At 55.6% G+C, this 18,755-nt stretch overlaps 1 protein-coding gene across 13 annotated transcripts in view; it reads left to right on the top strand.

The window, feature by feature from the left end:
- Positions 1-18,755, top strand: part of PRKAG2 (protein kinase AMP-activated non-catalytic subunit gamma 2) — a 299,855-nt gene that overhangs the window by 78,768 nt on the left and 202,332 nt on the right. For 11 of the 13 annotated variants that reach the window (XR_014066504.1, XM_081533506.1, XM_081533507.1 and 8 more), the window contains 2 exons: positions 8,164-8,235; positions 15,178-15,457. Coding sequence is in view for 10 of the 13 variants with exons in the window: in XM_081533506.1 (XP_081389632.1) it covers positions 8,164-8,235; positions 15,178-15,457 (352 nt within the window). In the remaining 3 variants the exon portion in view is untranslated. The remainder of the gene's footprint in view (positions 1-8,163; positions 8,236-15,177; positions 15,458-18,755) is intronic. The other 2 variants (XM_081533505.1, XM_081533504.1) reach the window with 1 other exon arrangement.

Genomic DNA, 18,755 nt, shown 5'->3' with positions numbered 1-18,755 from the left:
CTGGTCTTCACAGTACTACCCGGTGATACAGAAGGCCCTATAGCCTCATTTTACAGATTGAAAAATGAAGGCTCTTGGAGGCTAAAATGATTTGCTACACACCAGAAGTTAGGGGCAAACTGAGGGGAGAGTGGGGGACTCTTGACTACTCTGATCTAGGGCTTCTGAAGCTCCTTGGTGTTGAGAAAAGAGTTTGCTGCCTGCTGCTGGTGTGGAGATGGAGACAGCGGGGGGCGGGGGTGGGGGTAACTCCCTTGAAGTCGCCGGGGGCAGGCGGCAGGTTTCTGCCTTTCTCATGTCTCAGGGCCTCTTCCTGGGGAGGAAGGCCGCTGCTGCTGCTAAGTTGCCTCAATCATGTCCGACTCTTTGGGACCCCGTGGACTGTAGCCCGCCAGGCTCCTCTGTCCACGAGATTCTCCAGGCAAGAATACTGGAGTGGGTTGGCACTCCCTTCTCCAGGGCATCTTCCTGACCCAGGGATTGAATCCGGGTCTCCTGCATTGCAGGAAGACTCTTTACTGTCTGAGCCACCAGGCAGTAGATCCGTGTGTATACGTGGCTGAGTCCCTTTGCTGTCCGCCTGAAATTATCACAACACTGTTAATTGGCTATACTCCAGTATAAAATAAAAAGTTCTAAAAAAAGATCGAAAGCTAGAAATGCATCTGGATCGTAACCCGTTCAGCTATGACGCATCACTGGGGAAGCAAGGGGCACCCCCTCAACCCCCCACCCAACACCGAGTCTGGGGACCCTGCCCTGAGCTGGGAGGGCAGTGGGGAATGTCTGGTAGTTTGAGAAAAGAAGAAAATGACTTTGACGACAAGTCCTGGAAGATGAGAAGCATTTTATTCTCAATCTAGCAGTAGTCCCTTAAAATGCTCCTGATCCCGCCAGCTGTGCAGCTCAACAGGGATGAACAGAGCGTGTCGGCGCTAACAGGCTCTTCTGAAACTATCTCGTTAAACCCTTCATTTGAGAGCAGGAAGACTGGGTTCAGACGTGCCCCAGATCCCTGGTTCCCCAGAGAGTAAACCACAGGACAGGGCTGGAGCCCCGCCCCCACCTCTGTGAACAGGTCGTGTTGTTACATGCCCGAGGGATGCGGATTCGTCGAGCCCAAACAGCTCCCGGGGCCCGCTGTCTGCCCGGGTAGCGTCAGATGCCAGTGACGCTCTGTGGGTTCAGGTCTGCTCGGCAGGGAAGGAGCACGAGACCGTCCTCCATGTGTGCCTTCCCCGGGAGGAGTCAAACCGCTGGAAACTGCATGGGAATGTTCGGTGATGACTCTGACATTGAAAACCCCTGGTTGGCCCTGAGGTGCAGGCTGTGGCCCCTGACCTTGGCGGCCTTTCTGTTTGTCCTGTGTGTGCACTTTCATGGGGCTCTTTCCCGGGGGAGCCCAGCTGCAACAACAGAGGAGTTTTGTAAGACAAAGCGCCAGAAATGCTGAAAGGGCAGAACTGCATCTGATCGATAACATGCCTGCTGTCAAGGCTCTGAGACATCAGATGGTTGTAAAGAGTATGGAAAAAGGATGGGATAAGTGGCTGGGAGAGTGAGTGAGCTGTAAATGAGACCCCAAACTATACAAAATGGGGTGATTGCATCTGGTGGTGGGACACTTAATACTTTTCAGTCCTTTGCAACATCAGCATGAGTTACTTTTTTAAAATCTTCTATCGAAGTACACTTGATTTACAGTGTTGTGTTAGGTGAATTGCTATAGACTGAGATGTAGTAGACCTTAAAGAGACAGTATCACATGCTGCCTGGGGAGTGAACCATTGAACTGTACAGTCTCCTCCATCCTTGCTCTTCCCCTGAGACCTCACTGTGCCAGGGAAGCGCACTTTGCACAGAAGAGCCCTGTATCTTCATCCCTGAAGAGCCCTCGGTATCTTCTGATACCCACTTGTTTTTGTCACTGGAGCTGAGTCATCCCAAGGAGGTGGGAGGGTATACTAGGAAGAGCTCTGAGCTGGGAGCGGGTGGACCTGGGTTATAGAGCCTGTTTGCCACGGTGTGCTTATCTGCCTTTGGAGAAGGCAATGGCACCCCACTCCAGTACTCTTGCCTGGAAAATCCCATGGACAGAGGAGCCTGGTAGGCTGCGGTCCATGGGGTCGCTAAGAGTCGGACATGACTGAGCAACTTCACTTTCACTTTTCGCTTTCATGCATTGGAGAAGGAAATGGCAACCCACTCCAGTGTTCTTGCCTGGAGAACCCCAGGGATGGGGGAGCCTGGTGGGCTGCCATCTATGGGGTCGCACAGAGTCGGACATGACTGAAGCGACTTAGCAGCAGCAGCAGCTTGTCTACCTTGGGCAAATGGCTTCACCTCTCTGACCATCAGTATCTTCACCCGTAGACCGGTGTGAAACCACTTGCCTTTCCTCCTTGTCTGGGCTGCTCTGAAGACCATATAAGGCAAAGACTCAAAGTTTTTAAGGATGTGAAAAAAAGTGAAAGTGTTAGTCGCTCAGTTGTGTCTGACTCTTTGCGACCCCATGGACCGTGGCCCGCCAGGCTCCTCTGTCCGTGGTATTTTCCAGGCAGGAATACTGGAGTGGATTGCCATTTCCTCCTCCAGCAGATTTTCCTGACTCAGGGATCGAATCCGGAGACATACCAATGGCAAATCCACGACAACCCTGCTGCTGAGATCTTTGGCTTTTGCCTGAAGTTCTGAAGAGGGACAGGGATGGGGGGTTAATAAATAAGCTACTTTTCAGGTCAGCTCACATCTTGGGAATTTTCTCAAACCTACAGCTTTCCTCTTTTGTCCTGTCACTTCCGTGACAAGTGACTTTATCAGCCTGAATCCTGAAAACGCACTTTCCCCAGGGACCCTGCTGGTCCTCTCCAGAGCATGTGGTCAGGGTCTAAAATACGTGTGCAGCTGAGGTCTGTCCCCGAGGAAAGAGCCGTCTCTTGGTGGCTCAGTGAACTGGCCACCCAGTTCACAGGGTCTGAGTGCCTGCTGACGGGGAGAAGAAATTCAGAGATGGCCAGGGGTGGCCACAGCAGTGAGGCCCAGAGCTCCAGTGGGTGTTTAAGCATTTAGAAGCCCTGGGCAAGCTCCTGGTGCCTGGCCTCCTGGAACATCAGCCGAGCTAAGCGCCCAGGTCTCACTCACGCACTGGCCAGCAGGCTCATGGTCACAGCTGCAGTTGGAGATATTCCCACACCAGTCTCCGAGGCACGCCCTGTTTCCTGGTAAGCTGGGGGAGGTGAGATTAGAATCATGGAATGTGGGGTGAGGGAGCCTTCCAGCAAAGCCCGCCACGGGTGCCAAGAGGCTTAGCTATGGGGATGCTCGACCGAGCAAAGCACCCTGCGTGCTGCTGTGGTCGCTCTGTGAGCCTCTCCTGGGCTCGCTCTGGGGCAGGGCGGGTGGTGAGGGGCCCAGCCCGGGGTGGGATGAGACCCCTGTCCCGGCCTCAGTTGTCTCAAGACTGTCTTGTCCCGAGTCACTCCACTTCCAGGGCCTCGGTCTTTGGCATGTGACGGTTCCCTGAGGAATTGATGGGCATGTGCCCGCCGGGCGTCTGGGGACGGCCGGGCTGAACGAATGTCCCGGGGTGATGGTTATTCGAAACCGCAGAGGAATGTACTCATTAAAGGGGGAGGTAAGCGCCCTCACCTGGTTCCTCTTCCTCCTGTGTGAGCTGTGGCCATGAGGCCCGCCCGCCAGCCGGCCTCTTGGCACAGGCCAGGCAAGCCCCCATGCATGCTGCCCAGGCAGGGGGTCCTCCATCTGGGAGGTGACTCAGAGACGCCTGCCCATCCGCTGCATGTGGCAAACGCAGGGCATGGAATCTCAAGATGAAAACTTAGCCCTGGCCCTGGACCAGTCCACAGTCCGGTGAGAGACATAGACTGATAATTGATCGTAATACAGTGCCGTAAGTCCTGCCATAAGGATCGGGGAGCACAGATAAGAGAAGAATGGATTCTCCCTGAGGGTGGGTCCCGGCCAGGCCAGAGATGGCGGCTGCTTTGGGCTTTGCAGGCTAGTAGGAGTTCACCCTGTGAGCCAGGATCAGGGCTGGGGTCTGAGGGTGGGTGGCCAGGAGGAAAAGGCTTGGAGCTTCAGAGACGGTTGTCAGTTCTGTGCTAGAGGCTGGCTCGGCCCTGCAGGGGCCCAGGTGACACGGGGTCTGTTGTCCCAGGAAGGGGGTTGGCCATTGGCAAAGGGTGACCTTCAGCTGCCACTTTGGAGGAGCTGAGATGGCACTCCAAAGTGTCCACACATACACAGCCTGTTTAAAACACCAGAAAGAGCCTGTCTGGGTGCCTGATGAAAGGAGACAGGGTATAGAGCTCATCAGAAATCAGGCTGCAGAGGTTGGCAAGTCCCCCCAGGCCTGGATTAGAGCCTGTGGGGCCCGGCAAGATCTCCTGACGGTGAATCACCCGTGGGAGGCCGGTGGCTCCTGCCTGGGCAGAATCACTGTGAAGCCTGCCCTGCACCGCAGACCAGTTGACTCACCTGTGTGGTGGGACCCAGGCTCCCCAGGGGACTCTAATGTGCAGCCCGCTTGAGAGGCTGAAATGAACCGCCCCAGAGCGGACTGAGTCTGGAGTCTGCCTACGTTCTTAGACACTGCCAACATGTCCCAGTGGGCTCGGTGTGGGAGCCACTGACTTGGCCATGGTGGAGTGGAGGCCCTGAGGCTTTAGGGGAGGGGCCAGCATCATGAAGCCACAGTTTCAGGAATCACTGTTCTAGCAGAGGTTTGCAGATGGCTTGAAAGTAGCTAAGTGGAAAGATTTGTTGGAGAACAATTAGGAAACCCAAAGGAGGGCTGAGCAAAAGGAGGTGCAGACCTGGACCCTCTGCAGAGCCTGCGGAGGGTAGGAGGGGTTAAAAAAACAAGGGTCCTGTGCTTAGTTGCTCAGTCATGTCCGACTCTTTGCGACCCTATGGACTCCTCTGTCCACAGAGATTCTCCAGGTAAGACTACTAGAGTGGATTGCCGTGCCCTCCTCCAGGGGATCTTCCCAACCCAGGGATGAAACCCAGGTCATGGTGCCAAAAGCAGAGGCAGGAAAGAGAAAATAAATAAATTGTGCTACATCAGAATTAGAAACCTCTGTGCAACAAAGAACACAATCAACAGAGTGAAAAGGCTACCTACAGAAGGAGAAAAAATACTCGCAAATCATATATCTGATAAAAGGTTCATATCTAGATTATGTAAAGAACTCCTATCAACTCGACCAGCCAGCAGCCTGGTTTAAGAATGGTCAAAGGACTTCTTGAATGGACATTTTTCCAGAGAAAATGTACAGATGGCCAACGAGTATGTGAAAGGATGCTCAACATCAGTAATCATTAGGGAAATGCAAATCAAATACTCATTGAGATACCATCTCACACCCATGAGGATGGCTAAAACAACGGCAACTAAAACAAAACAGAAAATAACAGAGGTCAGTGAGGATGCAGAGAAATTGGCGCCCTCGTGCACTATTGGTGGGGGTATAAAATGGTGTGGCTGCTATGAAAAAAGTATGAGGGTTCCTCAAGAGTATTAAAAATAGAATTACTGTATAGTCCTGTGATTCCACATCTGAGTCTATACCCAAAAGAAGTGAAAGCAGGGTTGCAGGGATATTTGTACACCTGTTGTTATTAGTTTGCTAGGGCTGCCATAACAAAGGTCACAGACTGGGTGGCTTAAATAGCAGAAATTTATTTTCTCACAATTCTCGAGGCTAGAAGTCCAAGGTTAAGGTGTCAGCAGGGTGAGTGACTTCTGAGCCCTCTCTCATTTTGGCTCATAGATGGCCATTCTCTCTCTTTGTTCACATGGTCTTCCTTCTGGGTCTATCCTAATGGTCTCTTCTTCTATGGACACAATCATATTGGATTGAAGTCTTATGGAGGGCCCACCCATATAACTTCGTATTAACATAATTACCTCTTTAAACACTCTACAAGTACAGTCACATTCTGGGGTATTGGGGTTGTGTAACTACAAACCTGTTCATGTTGAGGGGCACACAATTCAATCCGTAGTACCTGTGTTCATAGCAGCATTAGTCACGGTAGCCAAAAGGTGGAAGCAACCCAGTTCAGTCGCTCGGTTGTGTCTGACTCTTTATTGACCCCAGGGACTGCAGCACACCAGGTTTCCCTGTCCGTCATCAACTCCTAGAGCTTACTCAAACTCCGTCCATCAAGTCAAGGAAGCCATGCAACCATCTCATCCTCTGTCATCCCCTTCTCCTCCTGGGTTCAATCTTTCCCAGCATCAGGGTCTTTTCCAATTCCTTAATAGATGAATACATAAGCAGAATGTGGTCTGTCCATACAATGGAACATTCAGTTCAGTTCAGTCACTCAGTCGTGTCCAACTCTTTGCGAGCCCATGGACCGAAGCACACCAGGCCTCCCTGTCCATCACCAACTCCCGGAGTCCACCCAAACCCATGTCCATCGAGTCGGTGATGCCACCCAACCATCTCATCCTCTGTCGTCCCCTTCTCCTCCTACCTTCAGTCTTTCCCAGCATCAGGGTCTTTTCAAATGAGTCAGCTCTTCGCATTAGGTGGCCAGAGTATTGGAGTTTCAGCTTCAACATCAGTCCTTCCAATGAACACTCAGGACTGATCTGCTTTAGGATGGACTGGTTGGATCTCCTTGCAGTCCAGAGGACTCTCAAGAGTCTTCTCCAATGCCACAGTTCAAAAGCATCAATTCTTCAGCACTCAGCTTTCTTTATAGTCCGACTCTCACATCCATACATGACTACTGGAAAAACCATAGCCTTGACCAGACGGACCTGTGTTGGCAAAGTAATGTCTCTGCTTTTTAATATGCTGTCTAGGTTGGTCATAACTTTCTTTCCAAGGAGCAAGGGTCTGTTAATTTCATGGCTGCAGTCACAGTGGAACATTACTCAGCCTTTAAAAGGAAGAGAATTTTGTCACATGCTGCAACATGGATGAAACATGAGGACATGATGTGAAGGGAAATAAGCCAGTAACAAGAAAGACAAATACTCCACAATTCCATTTCTATGAGGTCCCTAGAGCTGGCACATTTATAGAAACAGAAAGTAGAATGTGGGGGGAGGGGTTGGGGAGAGGCACAGTTGTCGAATGCCTGTGGAGTTTCACTTTGCAGAAGGGAAAGGGCCTTGGAGGCTGTGTGCACAGCACCGTGAATGTGCTCAAGTCCACTGAGTTGAAATGACTAAGATGGTAAATCTTGTGTTTGTTGTTGTTTAGTTGCTCAGTCGTGTCTGACTCTTTGCAACCCCATGGCCTGCAGCCCACCAGTCTCCTCTGTCCATGGAATTCTCTAGGCAAGAATACTGCAGTGGGTTGCCATTTCCTTCTCCAGGGGATCTTCCCGGCCCAGGGATCCGACCCACATCTCCTGCATTGGCAGGTGGATTCTTTACCGCTGAGCCGCCAGGGAAGCCGTGTTACATGTATCACCACATGTATTTTACCACAGTTAACAAGGGAAAAAAAAGAAGGTTTGGGATGCGGGCAGTTTCTCCGAGCGGAGGACTGCCCAGGTGGGGTTTCTGCCTGGAGTGGAGGTGTCCAACCGGGCAGGAGACAGGAGGAAGGAGGAGAAGGTGAGGGTCTCATCATTTCAGACACGATGAGTCTGTGGCATCTACCCACCCCCCACCCCCCGGCCCCTGCAAGGCCATCTCTCGGGCCACGATGTCATCAGGTTTTTCTGAGCGCTTTGCCCCAGTGGTCAGCCCCCAACACACAGCCCTGTCCTCTTCTCAGGAGGACACACATCCTCGGGCCACGTTCATGCCTGGAGATGGAGTCCTGTCCATCGGCCACTCCCCAAAGCGCCCAGTGGGCTCTCCCTTCCCTCCCCAGCCTTCCTCCTTCACTCTCTCCCTCCTGCCCTGTGGTCCAGGTGCCTTCTTCCTGCTCCTTCCCTGGGGGGTCGAGAGGGAAGGTGGAGAGCAGGCGGGATCCCTGAGGGGGGCACAGGGCTTCTCCACTGCCTCCTTCCACCTTCTAGGCCGTCCGCCTCCCTCCCTGGTGGCTGACATTCGAGGAGGACTTAGCAAGGGTCTGGGGATACACTCGGAGACCCACGTGCGGCCCCAGACATGGCCAGGTGGGCCCTGAGGGTCCAGCTCATTGACCATGTGCCCTCTTTCCATCCTAGGACCTGAGTTCCTTTGCCATGCCACTCCTGGATGGAGACCTGGAGAGTTCAGAAAAGCCTCCGTCTCGTAAGGTAAGGCTCCCTTCCTCCCAGCTTCTCCCAGCTCACTGGGGGTGCCACTGAGGCACACTGGGCTGGACTCCTTCAGCTCGAGCCGGAGACAGACTTCTCTTCCCTGTGCACTTGGCTGCAGCTGAGCCTACCCTCACCCTCCAGGCTTCACCCCTTTCTCTTCCCTTCCCTCTGGGCTCCTCCCTGGTCCCTGGATGCCCCAAAGCGGACAGAGGTGATGCTGCAGAGTTAACGTTGAGCTCAGCGCCCCCTCTGCCCGACATGCTCATGGGCAAAGAGAAGAGATTGAAAATCAGAAAAAAGCGGGTCATGGAGCCCGAGTGTCTCTCCCCCCACAGACAGGAGTCCCTCCTCCCACCCCCGCCCCCTCCTTCCCTTCCCTCACCCCCGCCTCTCAAGTCCGTCTCTCCCTTCCATCCTCTTTCCGTCTTTTCCTTTCTTCTTGTTCACCCACTTTCTCCTCTCTCCCACGGGTCCATTTTTCCTGCTCAAGGTCAGTGGAGGACCAGCAGCCTGAGGCGTGTGTGTCCTGGGATGGGTGGGGTGGCTGTGGCAGGAACGGGGAGGTCGAGGCAGCCTGCGGTGGGGGTGAGTGCGGGGCGGAGGGCTGGTGGGAGGCCCGGCGGTCATGCCTTGCGGGGAGCGCTGCAGGCGGTGTCTCGAGAGCAGAGAGTGGTAGCCAGACTTTCCCACAGTCCTCGGGCCGCCTCACAGCTGGGCTGGGTCCAGTCTGGGTTGCCTGGTGCTCAGCCCAGTGTGTGCAATGCTGCGTCCAGACCCCCTGCTCTGGGACTGTCAGGGCAGGCATGCAGGGGAGCGCCCCAGCAGGACAGGTCCTGCACCTTCCGGCTCATCTCTGCATCTCTGTGCCCTGTGTCTGAGATCCCCGTCTCCTCAGGGAATTGAACACCTTCTGTGGCTGCCAAGCTGAACGTGGATGGGACCCTGGGCGGCCGCCTCCTCTATGATCTAGGGGCCACAGCTGAGCTCCCCTTTCTGGGAGCTCTTGGCTCAAGAGCCAAGCCCCCACGCTCCCAAGCATCAGTTGAGATGGGAGTCTGTCAGCTCTCCCCACCAGTCCCCGGTCCTGGTTCCCCCACCCCCAGAGGGGGCAGCTCTTTGTCACAGAAGACATCTCAGGATACAAGGGCTTCTGGTCACCTCGACTCTGCACAGCTCTGTGTGTAGCTCCAGGGCCAGCATCGAGAGGAAGGTCAGGGCCTTTGATGTCCCCGGATCATTCAAGAGCACTGCGGTCACTCCGGGTCAGCCAGGGTGGCCGGAGCCTGGGGGAGTCTATGAAATGCCCAGCAATCCACCACCCCACGCCCTAACGGGTGACCATGGGTTTTTCTTGTCTGTGCCCTTTGATCCTGGGATAAGGAGCCTGGCCCCTCTGTTAGTCTTTCCTGGCAGCTTCCCTGAGGTGTGACCTGGGGCAGGACCTTCTCTGTGAACCTGTCTCCCCGTCGGCAAACCCGGGCTCATGACAGCACTCACCTTCCTTGTGAGGATGAAACGAGCTCATCCATAGAGCAGACACAGATGGGTGCCCGGCCCAGGGCAGGTGCTCAAGGGTGGTCTGGGAACACGGCTGTGACTCAGGACATCCCCCCTCTGGAGCACTCTGAAGGGGTGCACCCATGTCCTGTTTACCTGAGCCGTGGGGAGCGTTGCATTCGGCCAGGCCCTAGACTCTACCCGGGCACTCCTGTCCATCACTGGCCATGTGTACCACCCCTCCGGCTCCTCTGCTGAGACCACTCACCCCCTTTCTGTCTGGAGCACACGGGGGCTCCGGCTGGGGCACCCCACCATCAGCTCGCTGGATGTGGCCCCTGCCTGCCAGGCCCGGCCTCCCCACCTCCCTGGCCTGAGTTGGGCTCCAGGGGAGGGTGTTCCTGGCCTACAGATCCTCCCTTCGAGGTTTTGTTTCATTCAGCCCCATTTTTTCTGGTTCCTCTTGGCCTGTGACCTCCTTCATCCACACCTGTTTCCTACAAGCTCCCAAGAGGCCCCCACCAGTCGGCTGTCAGTCACTGCCAGGCCAGCCCTGCCCACCCTTCGCCTTCACCTCTGCACCTCTCTTCTGCCCTCCCCTGCATCCTTGGGACGCAGCTGAGACCTGAGAGTCAGGGGACCAGGCACTGCCCCGTGGCTGCCCCTGCAGCCATGGACAGAGGTGGGCCTGGCAGCCCTACCCACGGTGCCCTGAGTTCCCATCCCGTAGCTCTGAGGAGCTGGCAGGCACTGGGAAGGCTCTGGGCCCTTCATTCATCCAAATCCAGGGAAATGTTCCATTGTGTTAGCAAAGTACCATCTTAGCTGCATCCTGCTTGAAGGCATGGGCCGTGTCCCTGGGGCTCCTACCCCAACCTGCCCTGCAGGAAGCAGACCCAGAGGCCAGCTCTGCACCCGCCTTCTCATGATCATGGCTCAAGACCAGTGCTTACGCTCCCTGTGGACAAGGCTGAGCTGGGGCCACCATTTTTGGCCATGTTGGGGGACAGTCTGCTCTCTGGGGCCCCCTCCTCAAGCTGATGGCTGAGGCCTGATTCTGGCGGCCTGGAATTCTGAGCATAGGATGGAATCCCGAGCATAGGATGGAATCCCAGTCTGGAGAATCCTGGGGCTCTGCTTGGCCTTCAGATAGGGTTCAAGCCGGCACCCCAGGCCCTGTGAGACTGACCATCTTGCAGCAGTTGGCTCAGCTTTCCCCCATGAGCTGTCCAAGTGAGTGGCTGTTTGTCCTCCCAGCTCCACCTCCTCTTTCCTTGGCCCTGGGACGTCTCTGCCCCTCGGCCTGTCTGCAGCCCGTCAGCTCTCAGCGCCTTCTCTGGTTCGGGGCCCTGTGACCCACAGTGTCCCCTTTTGCAGACTCTTCCCCCTCTGGTTCACTCTCAGGCCAGCCTTGTCTTCCCTGCTGTTCTCCATGGCCTCACAGGGACCCTAACCTTCCCCACGTCTTGTTCTCTGCATGGAACAAACATCAGCCTTGCTCAGCAGTTCTTCCTCCCCAGGCTGAGCTCACTGTGTGTGCAGTGTGGAGGGGACATCCACAGGGTTAACGTGACTCCCTGCCTCCGTCCTCACACTTGACCTTGACTCCTCTTCTGTTTCACATTGCCAGGCTGCTCCCAGGAGGTTTGTGGTGCAAGGGTCAAGGCCATGGGCCTGAGGTCCCACCCACCACTGACTAGCTTTGTGGCCTTCACTGTGTCCCCAGTTGGTGCCTTCTCAGAGCTCTGGGTTCAGGGGTACCCCGGGGGTGATGGTGACCGTCCTCCAGCATATCGGCCCTAAATGACTGTGTCAGCCCTGTGCTGCAGAGCCTTCGTGGTGCCCCCTCTAAGGAGGCTCAGGTTCTCACACCCCACATGGAGTGAGTGAGTGAAAGTCACTCAGTCATGTCCGACTCTTTGTGCCACCATGGACTGTACAGTCCATGGGATTCTCCAGGCCAGAATTCTGGAGTGGGTAGCCGTTCCCTTCTCCAGGGGATCTTCCCAACCCAGGAATCAAACCCAGGTCTCCCACATTGCAGGCAGATTCTTTACCAGCTGAGCCACCTGGGAAGCCCAAGAAGACTGGAGTGGGTAGTCTATCCCTTCTCCAGCAGATCTTCCTGACCCAGGGATCAAACCTAGGTCCTCTGCATTGTAGGCGGATTCTTTACCAACAGAGCTATCAGGGAAGCCCCACCCCACGTGGACCCTCTCCCTAAACCAGCCCTGCCTCCCTGACTCTCCACACCTAACCAGGATCTATTTGGGCCAAATTCATGACAATGAAGCTGAGTACAGTCCGAGGCACGTACCATGTGCCAGGACCTGAGGCAGGTGCTTCCCATGTCATGCATCCGGTCATCCTCCTGGCCCTGCAGGTCGGCCTGCTGTCCCCAGTAGACACGAGGACACTGACACTAGGTCACTTGTCACTGCTGGAAACCAAGCCGGTGTTCAGCTCCTGTGTCTGTGTCCAAAATCCTTGCTTGTACCATCCTGCTGTGGGGTCACCCTCCATCCCTGCGCCCGCGGTTGTGACCGCCCCCACCCCGTGTCCACATGCCGCCCACCACTCGGAAAGCTGCTCCGTGTGGATTATCCATGGGATTCAGAAGAGCTTTGGAATGCCTGAGCCCATAGGTCAGTGGGTAGTGGCTGAACCCAACACTCTACAGACATATTTGTGCTTCCTGTATCACATGGTTGCAAAAAGAAAACCTTCAACTTCTCCATAACAAGCAGAGCTTGAGTCCCATGGTTCTGGTGAAGCTCGGCCTCTGCCTCCGAAGCCCACCGGGCAAGAGGATTCTGCACTGCCCCCCATGGCCACACTGGGCCTTTATCGCAGGGCAGAGGGTCTCGGGAAGAAGGGGGCGTGTGGTTGAGAATCCCCACAAGGGCATCCCTTCCTTTAAGGGACCATAAGCCCAGCTGAAGCTCCAATACTCTGGCCACCTGATGGGAAGAGCCAGCTCATTGGAAAAGACCCTGATGCTGGGAAAGATTGAGGGCAGGAGGAGAAGGGGACGACAAAGGATGAGATGGTTGGATGGCATCACCAACTCAATGGACAGCAGTTTGAGCAAGCTCTGGGAGTTGGTGATGGACAGGAAAGCCTGGCGTGCTGCAGGCCATGGGGTCGCAGAGAAGCAGAAACAGCTTAGTGACTGAACATCAAGCCCAGACAGCATATTAAAAAGCAGAGACATTACTTTTCCAACACAGGTCCGTCTGGTCAAGGCTATGGTTTTTCCAGTAGTCATGTGTGGATGTGAGAGTTGGGCCATAAAGAAAGCTGAGCGCCGAAGAATTGATGCTTTCGAACTGTGGTGTTGGAGAAGACTCTTGAGAGTTCCTTGGACAGCAAGGAGATCCAACCAGTCCATCCTAAAGGAGATCAGTCCTGGGTGTTCATTGGAAGGACTGATGTTGAAGCTGAAGCTCCAATACTTTGGCCACCTCATGCGAAGAGTTGACTCATTGGAAAAGACCCTGATGCTGGGAAGGATTGAAGGAAGGAGGAGAAGGGGACGACAGAGGATGAGATGGTTGGATGGCATCACCGACTCAATAGACATGAGTTTGAGTAAGCTCCAGGAGTTGGTCATGGACAGGGAGGCCTGGCGTGCTGCAGTCCACGGGGTGGCAAACAGTTGGACCCGACTGAACGACTGAACTGAACTGAACTGAGGATGGATGTACTGTGGGCTTCTCTGGAAAAGACCCTGATGCTGGGAAAGATTGAAGGCAGGAGAAGGGATGACAGAGGATGAGATGGTTGGATGGTGTCACCGACTCAATGGGCATGAGTTTGAGTAAGCTCGGGGAGTTGGTGATGGACAGGGAGGCCTGGCGTGCTGCAGTCCATAGCATCGCAGAGAAGCCGACTCAACTGAGCGAGTGAACATCAAAGCCCAGCTCAGGGCGCCCTCTAGTGGTGGAAGCGCTTACAGGGTCCCGGGCCCGGACAGGCACCCCAGGTGGACAGAGACACAGAGGCTGCCCTCTCACCTCCCTTCTCATCGCACCTGGGGTCCACCTGCCGGGCTCTCAGCCTGCTGGCTGATCCCCGCCAGGCTTTGTCCTTGCCCCAGCACCCGGTGGACAAGTGGTTTTCCATCCCTGCTGCAGAGCTGGGTGGCCCGAGGCCCTCTGGCTCCTGTGTTGCAGGCTTACCCAGGGGACGGCAGCAGGTCATGTGCACAGGTGATTCCTGCGAGTTGGGTCTGGCCGGTGCCCCTTCAGACGGTCCTGAGGGGCAGGGCGGGCCCCTCATTCCACCCACGAGGAGACCCAGGCTTAGCAAGTCTCAGTAACGCCCCCGGTGCCCCAGCAAGGGCGAGCGGGGTCGGACCCCGGCGCTGAGATGCAAATAAACTGAAGTGAACTCACTCAGTCATGTCCGACTCTTCGCAACCCCATGGACTATACAGTCCATGGAATTCTCCAGGCCAGAATACTGGAGTGGGTAGCCTTTCCCTTCTCCAGGGGGATCTTCCCAACCCAGGGAGTGAACCCAGGTCTCCCACATTGCAGGCAGATTCTTTACTGGCTGAGCCACTAGGGAAGCCCATGAATACTGGAGTGGGTAGTCTATCCCTTCTCCAGGGGATCTTCCCAACCCAGGGATCGAACTGGGGTCTCCTGCATTGCAGGCAGATTCTTTACCAGCTGAGCTATGAGGGAAGCCATTCACATGCAAATACCGGTTCCTAAACCCACCAGCAGGGCATGTTAGAAATCTCTCCAGCAGAGTTGCGTGGGTTGGCTTGAAGACGGAGTCTAGCACTTTTTCAAACTATAACTGGTGCGATTTCAAGTCATGGCCCAAGTGAGCCTTAGAGGTTTTCAGCCTCATTAACTTTTTCCCCTAACCTCGGCGGTCACTCCAACGTGGAAGCTGCTTGGAGGTGAAAATTTGGTCCCTTCCCACACCAGGACCCCAGCTCAGAGCCCCGGGCCCACTGACTCTCAGGTCATGGAGATCTGTGCTCCCTCCTTTGAGGAGGGGCGGGAGAATGTTATTGCAGGGCAGTCAGACCTCAAGGACAGACGCGCGTTCTTGAGAAGTGAAGGCCAGGAGACGAGGCTGCAGACAGGACAGAGGGGAAGAGGCAGTGTTCTGAGGCTTCACGGTTGCCTTGGCTGTCCTCCCCGCCTCCCGGAAACACCCTTGCAGAGAGCTGGATGGATGCCGGGGGCCCCTGGAGTGGTGCGGCCCAGCCTGTGGACGGGTGGTCATTGGGTCCCGTCCTCCCTGCCCCCGCCAGGCCTCCCCTTGTCTATGAGAGAGCCTGGTGGGGCTGTTTCTCAGTCTGGGTGCCATGGACCCCCCAGCTGGGTGGCAGGGGACAGCGGAGGGGGGCAGGTCCGCACAGGCCACCGTCTGGGCTCCGAGGGGCCTCACCCGTCTGTCTGTCTGTCTGTCTGTCTGCAGGTGGACAGCCCCTTCGGCTCGGGCAGCCCCTCCAAAGGCTTCTTCACCAGAGGCCCCCAGCCCCGGCCCTCCAGCCCTGTGTCTGCCCCCGTGCGCCCCAAGACCAGCCCCGGCTCCCCCAAAACCGTGTTCCCGTTCTCCTACCAGGAGTCCCCGCCACGCTCCCCACGTCGCATGAGCTTCAGCGGGATCTTCCGCTCCTCGTCCAAAGACTCCTCCCCCAGCTCCAACCCGTCCACGTCGCCGGGGGGCATCCGCTTCTTCTCTCGCTCCAGAAAAAGTAAGGCATTGATGCTTTTGTTCCAGGTGGGTGCAGGGCCACGGGGGACGCCGCCGCTGGCCGGTGGCTGTAGCCATGGTGCTGAGTGCGCGCATCTGGATCCGTCCCCCAAGAACAAATTGAGCTCCGGAGCAACGGGTTTCCACTGGGGTCGCTTTCTTCCTGTGCTAACCCTCACCCGTCGGGCGTGGTTTGCCGGGGTTAATGCAGACATCGCCATCCGGTAGGGCTGTAAGGACAGCCAGGTGGAACGCTGGAAATCAGGAGTGGTGTGAGGCTAAGATTGGGCCTGGTACCCTGCTGTGGTCTGCCCCAGGGTGGACCACAAGCCATAGCCTGCTTGGCATTTGAGGGATTTGAGTCTTACTTGTTTCTGGCACATCCTGACTTTGTTTGGGGCCCTGGGTAGCTGGGGTTCATCTGTTAGAGAAACAGGGGCAGGAAGTGTGTGTTCAAGAGAGAGTTCTTTAGGCTCATGAGAATTTGTGATCTAAGGATAAACTATTCTCCACTGAGCACCATTGATTGTAATTGGACGTATTATGGCAAACCAAAAAGTTGTTGTTATTGTTTAGTTGCCAAGTCACATCAGACTCTTTGTGATCCCCATGGACTGTAGTCCACCAGGCTCCTCTGTCCATGGGATTCTCCAGGCAGGAATACTGGAGTGGGTTGTCATTTCCTTCTGCAGGGGATCTTCCTGACCCAGAGACTGAACCTGCGTCTCCTGCATTTTGGCAGGCGGAGTCTTTACCACGGAGCCACCAGGGGAGCCCCAAACCATAAAGCAGATGGTTTATTTTCACCTCTCCTGTTTCTCAGTGCATCTCCCTTCTCATTAGGACTCTTTCTGATGACAGAGGAAGTTTCTGTTCAGGAAGATGGTGAGATAGGAAACATGCTTGCCCTTGGGCATCAGGTCTGGGGTGGTCCTCCTTTGTCTCTGGTTGTATTTGCAAGAGGCCCTGCAGGTTGGAGCTGTGCTCTATGCGCAAGGCCAGCACCAATGCAGTTTTCAGTCTCTGTGACTTATGAGGAAGGGTCGGGACTCTTCTTTTGGTGGTTTGGGGTGTTGTTCCTAGCGCCCCTCAAGTCACCGCGTGATGACTGAGCTCACGTGTAAGTGTACAGATGTCCTGTGACAAGGTGGTCCTCACACAGACGATGCGGGCCCTGTGCACTTGGGAACTTACGTGTGAAGCCAGAGAGGCAGGTATGTCCTAGCCCTGATGTCCCAGCGCCCCAGAGAAATCCCGTTTCCTCGACAAGGATCCTGAAACTCTCAACCACTCCATCACGCACCACCTCTCAGAGGAGGGCGGTCAGACCAGACCTTCACCGCATGTCCCGTTTCTCGCGTCGGGCCTGGGTTGGTTACAACAGAACGAGGTTGTATTAATTTCCTGGGGCAGCCATCACAAAGTACCCCAAACCAAGTGGCTTAAACAACAGGAATTTATTCTCTCACGGCTCCAGAGGCCAGATGCCAGAACCAAGCTGTCAGCAGGGCCGTGGTCCCTCTGAAGCGTCTGGGGAAGAGTCTGCTCCAGGCCTTTCTCCCAGCGCCTGGTGTTGCCGGCAGCCCTTGGCGTTCCTTGGCCCCTTGAGGCAGCACTCGGCGCCTGCCTCCATTGCGTGGGCGTGTGGCCCACTCCCGCCCTGTGTCTGTCCGTGTCCACGGGCCGCTTCTCTTCTTCTGAGGACCACAGTTGCTTTGTATGAAGGGCCAGCTGACCCCAGGACGACCTCCCCCAAATCCCTTACATCTGCTGTGACCTTGTTTCCACTTAAGTTCCCTTTTTGAAGTTCCTGGAAAAGACATGAATTTGGCAGGGGGGATACCCGGCGGCTCAGACAGTAAAGAATCCGCCTGCAATGCAGGAGACGTGGGTTCAACCCCTGGGTTGGGAAGATCCCCTGGAGGAGGGCATGCCAAGCCACTCCAGTAGTCTTGCCTGGAGAATCCCATGGACAGAGGCGCCTGGCAGGCTACAGTCCACGGGGTCGCAAAGAGTCGGACACGACTAAGCAACTAAGCACAGCACACACACCCATCCCACCCAGTACACGGGTGACGTCAGAAAAGCCAAGACCTGCAGTTCACCTCACTGGCTGGGGAGTGGAGGACTGACTTGTGGGTATAGCATGGTCATCCTGTTAAGACCACGGTCACTTCTGAAGGCAGAAAGGAGCAGCCAAGATGCAGAGTCTGGGAGGTCTGGGGGAGCCTGCAGGTGGGATGTGAGACCTGGAGGCATGCCCCACCTTCAGCTCCTGGGGTGCCAGGAGTCCATGCTGCCCATTTCTGGTCAGTGATTTTAAAGACCATTCAGTGTGCTTGGCTAGAAAACATGCATGCCTGGGTGCTAAGTTGCTTCAGTCGTGTACAATTCTTTGCAACCCCGTAGACTGTAGCCTGCCAGGCTCCTCTGTCCATGGGATTCTCCAGGCAAGAATACTGGAGTGGGTTGTCATTCCCTTCCCCAGGGGATCTTCCCAGCCCAGGGATCAAACCCACATCTCTATGTCTCCTGCATCGGCAGGCAGATTCTTTACCACTTGCACCACCTGGGTAGCCCAGTAGAAAACACTCGGCTGCAAAGGTGTGTCTTATTAGCTGCTGCGCACCAAGTGTGGTTTGTTAAGGCTTCTGCGTCTGCCTGCCATCTGTAGGCGGGGCTCAGGAAGGCGTGGAGTGGCCAGTGTGAAAGTGAAAGTCGCTCAGTCGTGTCCGACTCTTTGTGACCCCAGTGGACTGTACAGTCCAGGGAATTCTCCAGGCCAAAATCCCGGAGTGGGTAGCCTTTGCCTTCTTCAGGGAATCTTCCCAACCCAGGGATCGAACCCAGGAGTGGCCGGGGCTGCTGGTAAAAAGACACTCGTTTATTAGGTTGGGTGGGGACTCAGCTTCCTTAGAGATGCTCTCTGGTGGGGTGGGTGTTCGGACCAGGGACAGTAGCCCGTGCTGTTGCCCTTGAAGCACAGAGCCCACGTCCTTGACCTTCCCCAGCCAGAAACCAGCTCTGCCTAGCCTGCTGATGAAGCCTGAAGGTCGCGGTCCGTATGCAGGCAGCGCATGTCCTGCTCTGCGGGGTCCTCCCCTTGGGCCCTTGTACCCTGGTTTTCCCATTGCGCTTGGTGTGAGGCTTGCGTGGAGGGTGTACAATCTGTCTACTCTTCCTCCTGGCTCGAATCTACGCCCACGTCAAGGTGCCCAGACTGTACATCGCTCCCACTGTCCCAGAACTGATTTCGTAACCCTGAACTTGAGAGTAACACGCTTAGCCTGTGTGAAGGG

This window comes from Giraffa tippelskirchi, chromosome 10 (assembly GCF_054371585.1).
Source record: "Giraffa tippelskirchi isolate mGirTip1 chromosome 10, T2T-mGirTip1v1.2.pri, whole genome shotgun sequence".
NCBI lineage: Eukaryota > Metazoa > Chordata > Mammalia > Artiodactyla > Giraffidae > Giraffa > Giraffa tippelskirchi.
The sequence above is the reverse complement of the archived record's forward strand: the minus strand, read 5'-3'. Positions and strand labels throughout refer to the sequence as shown.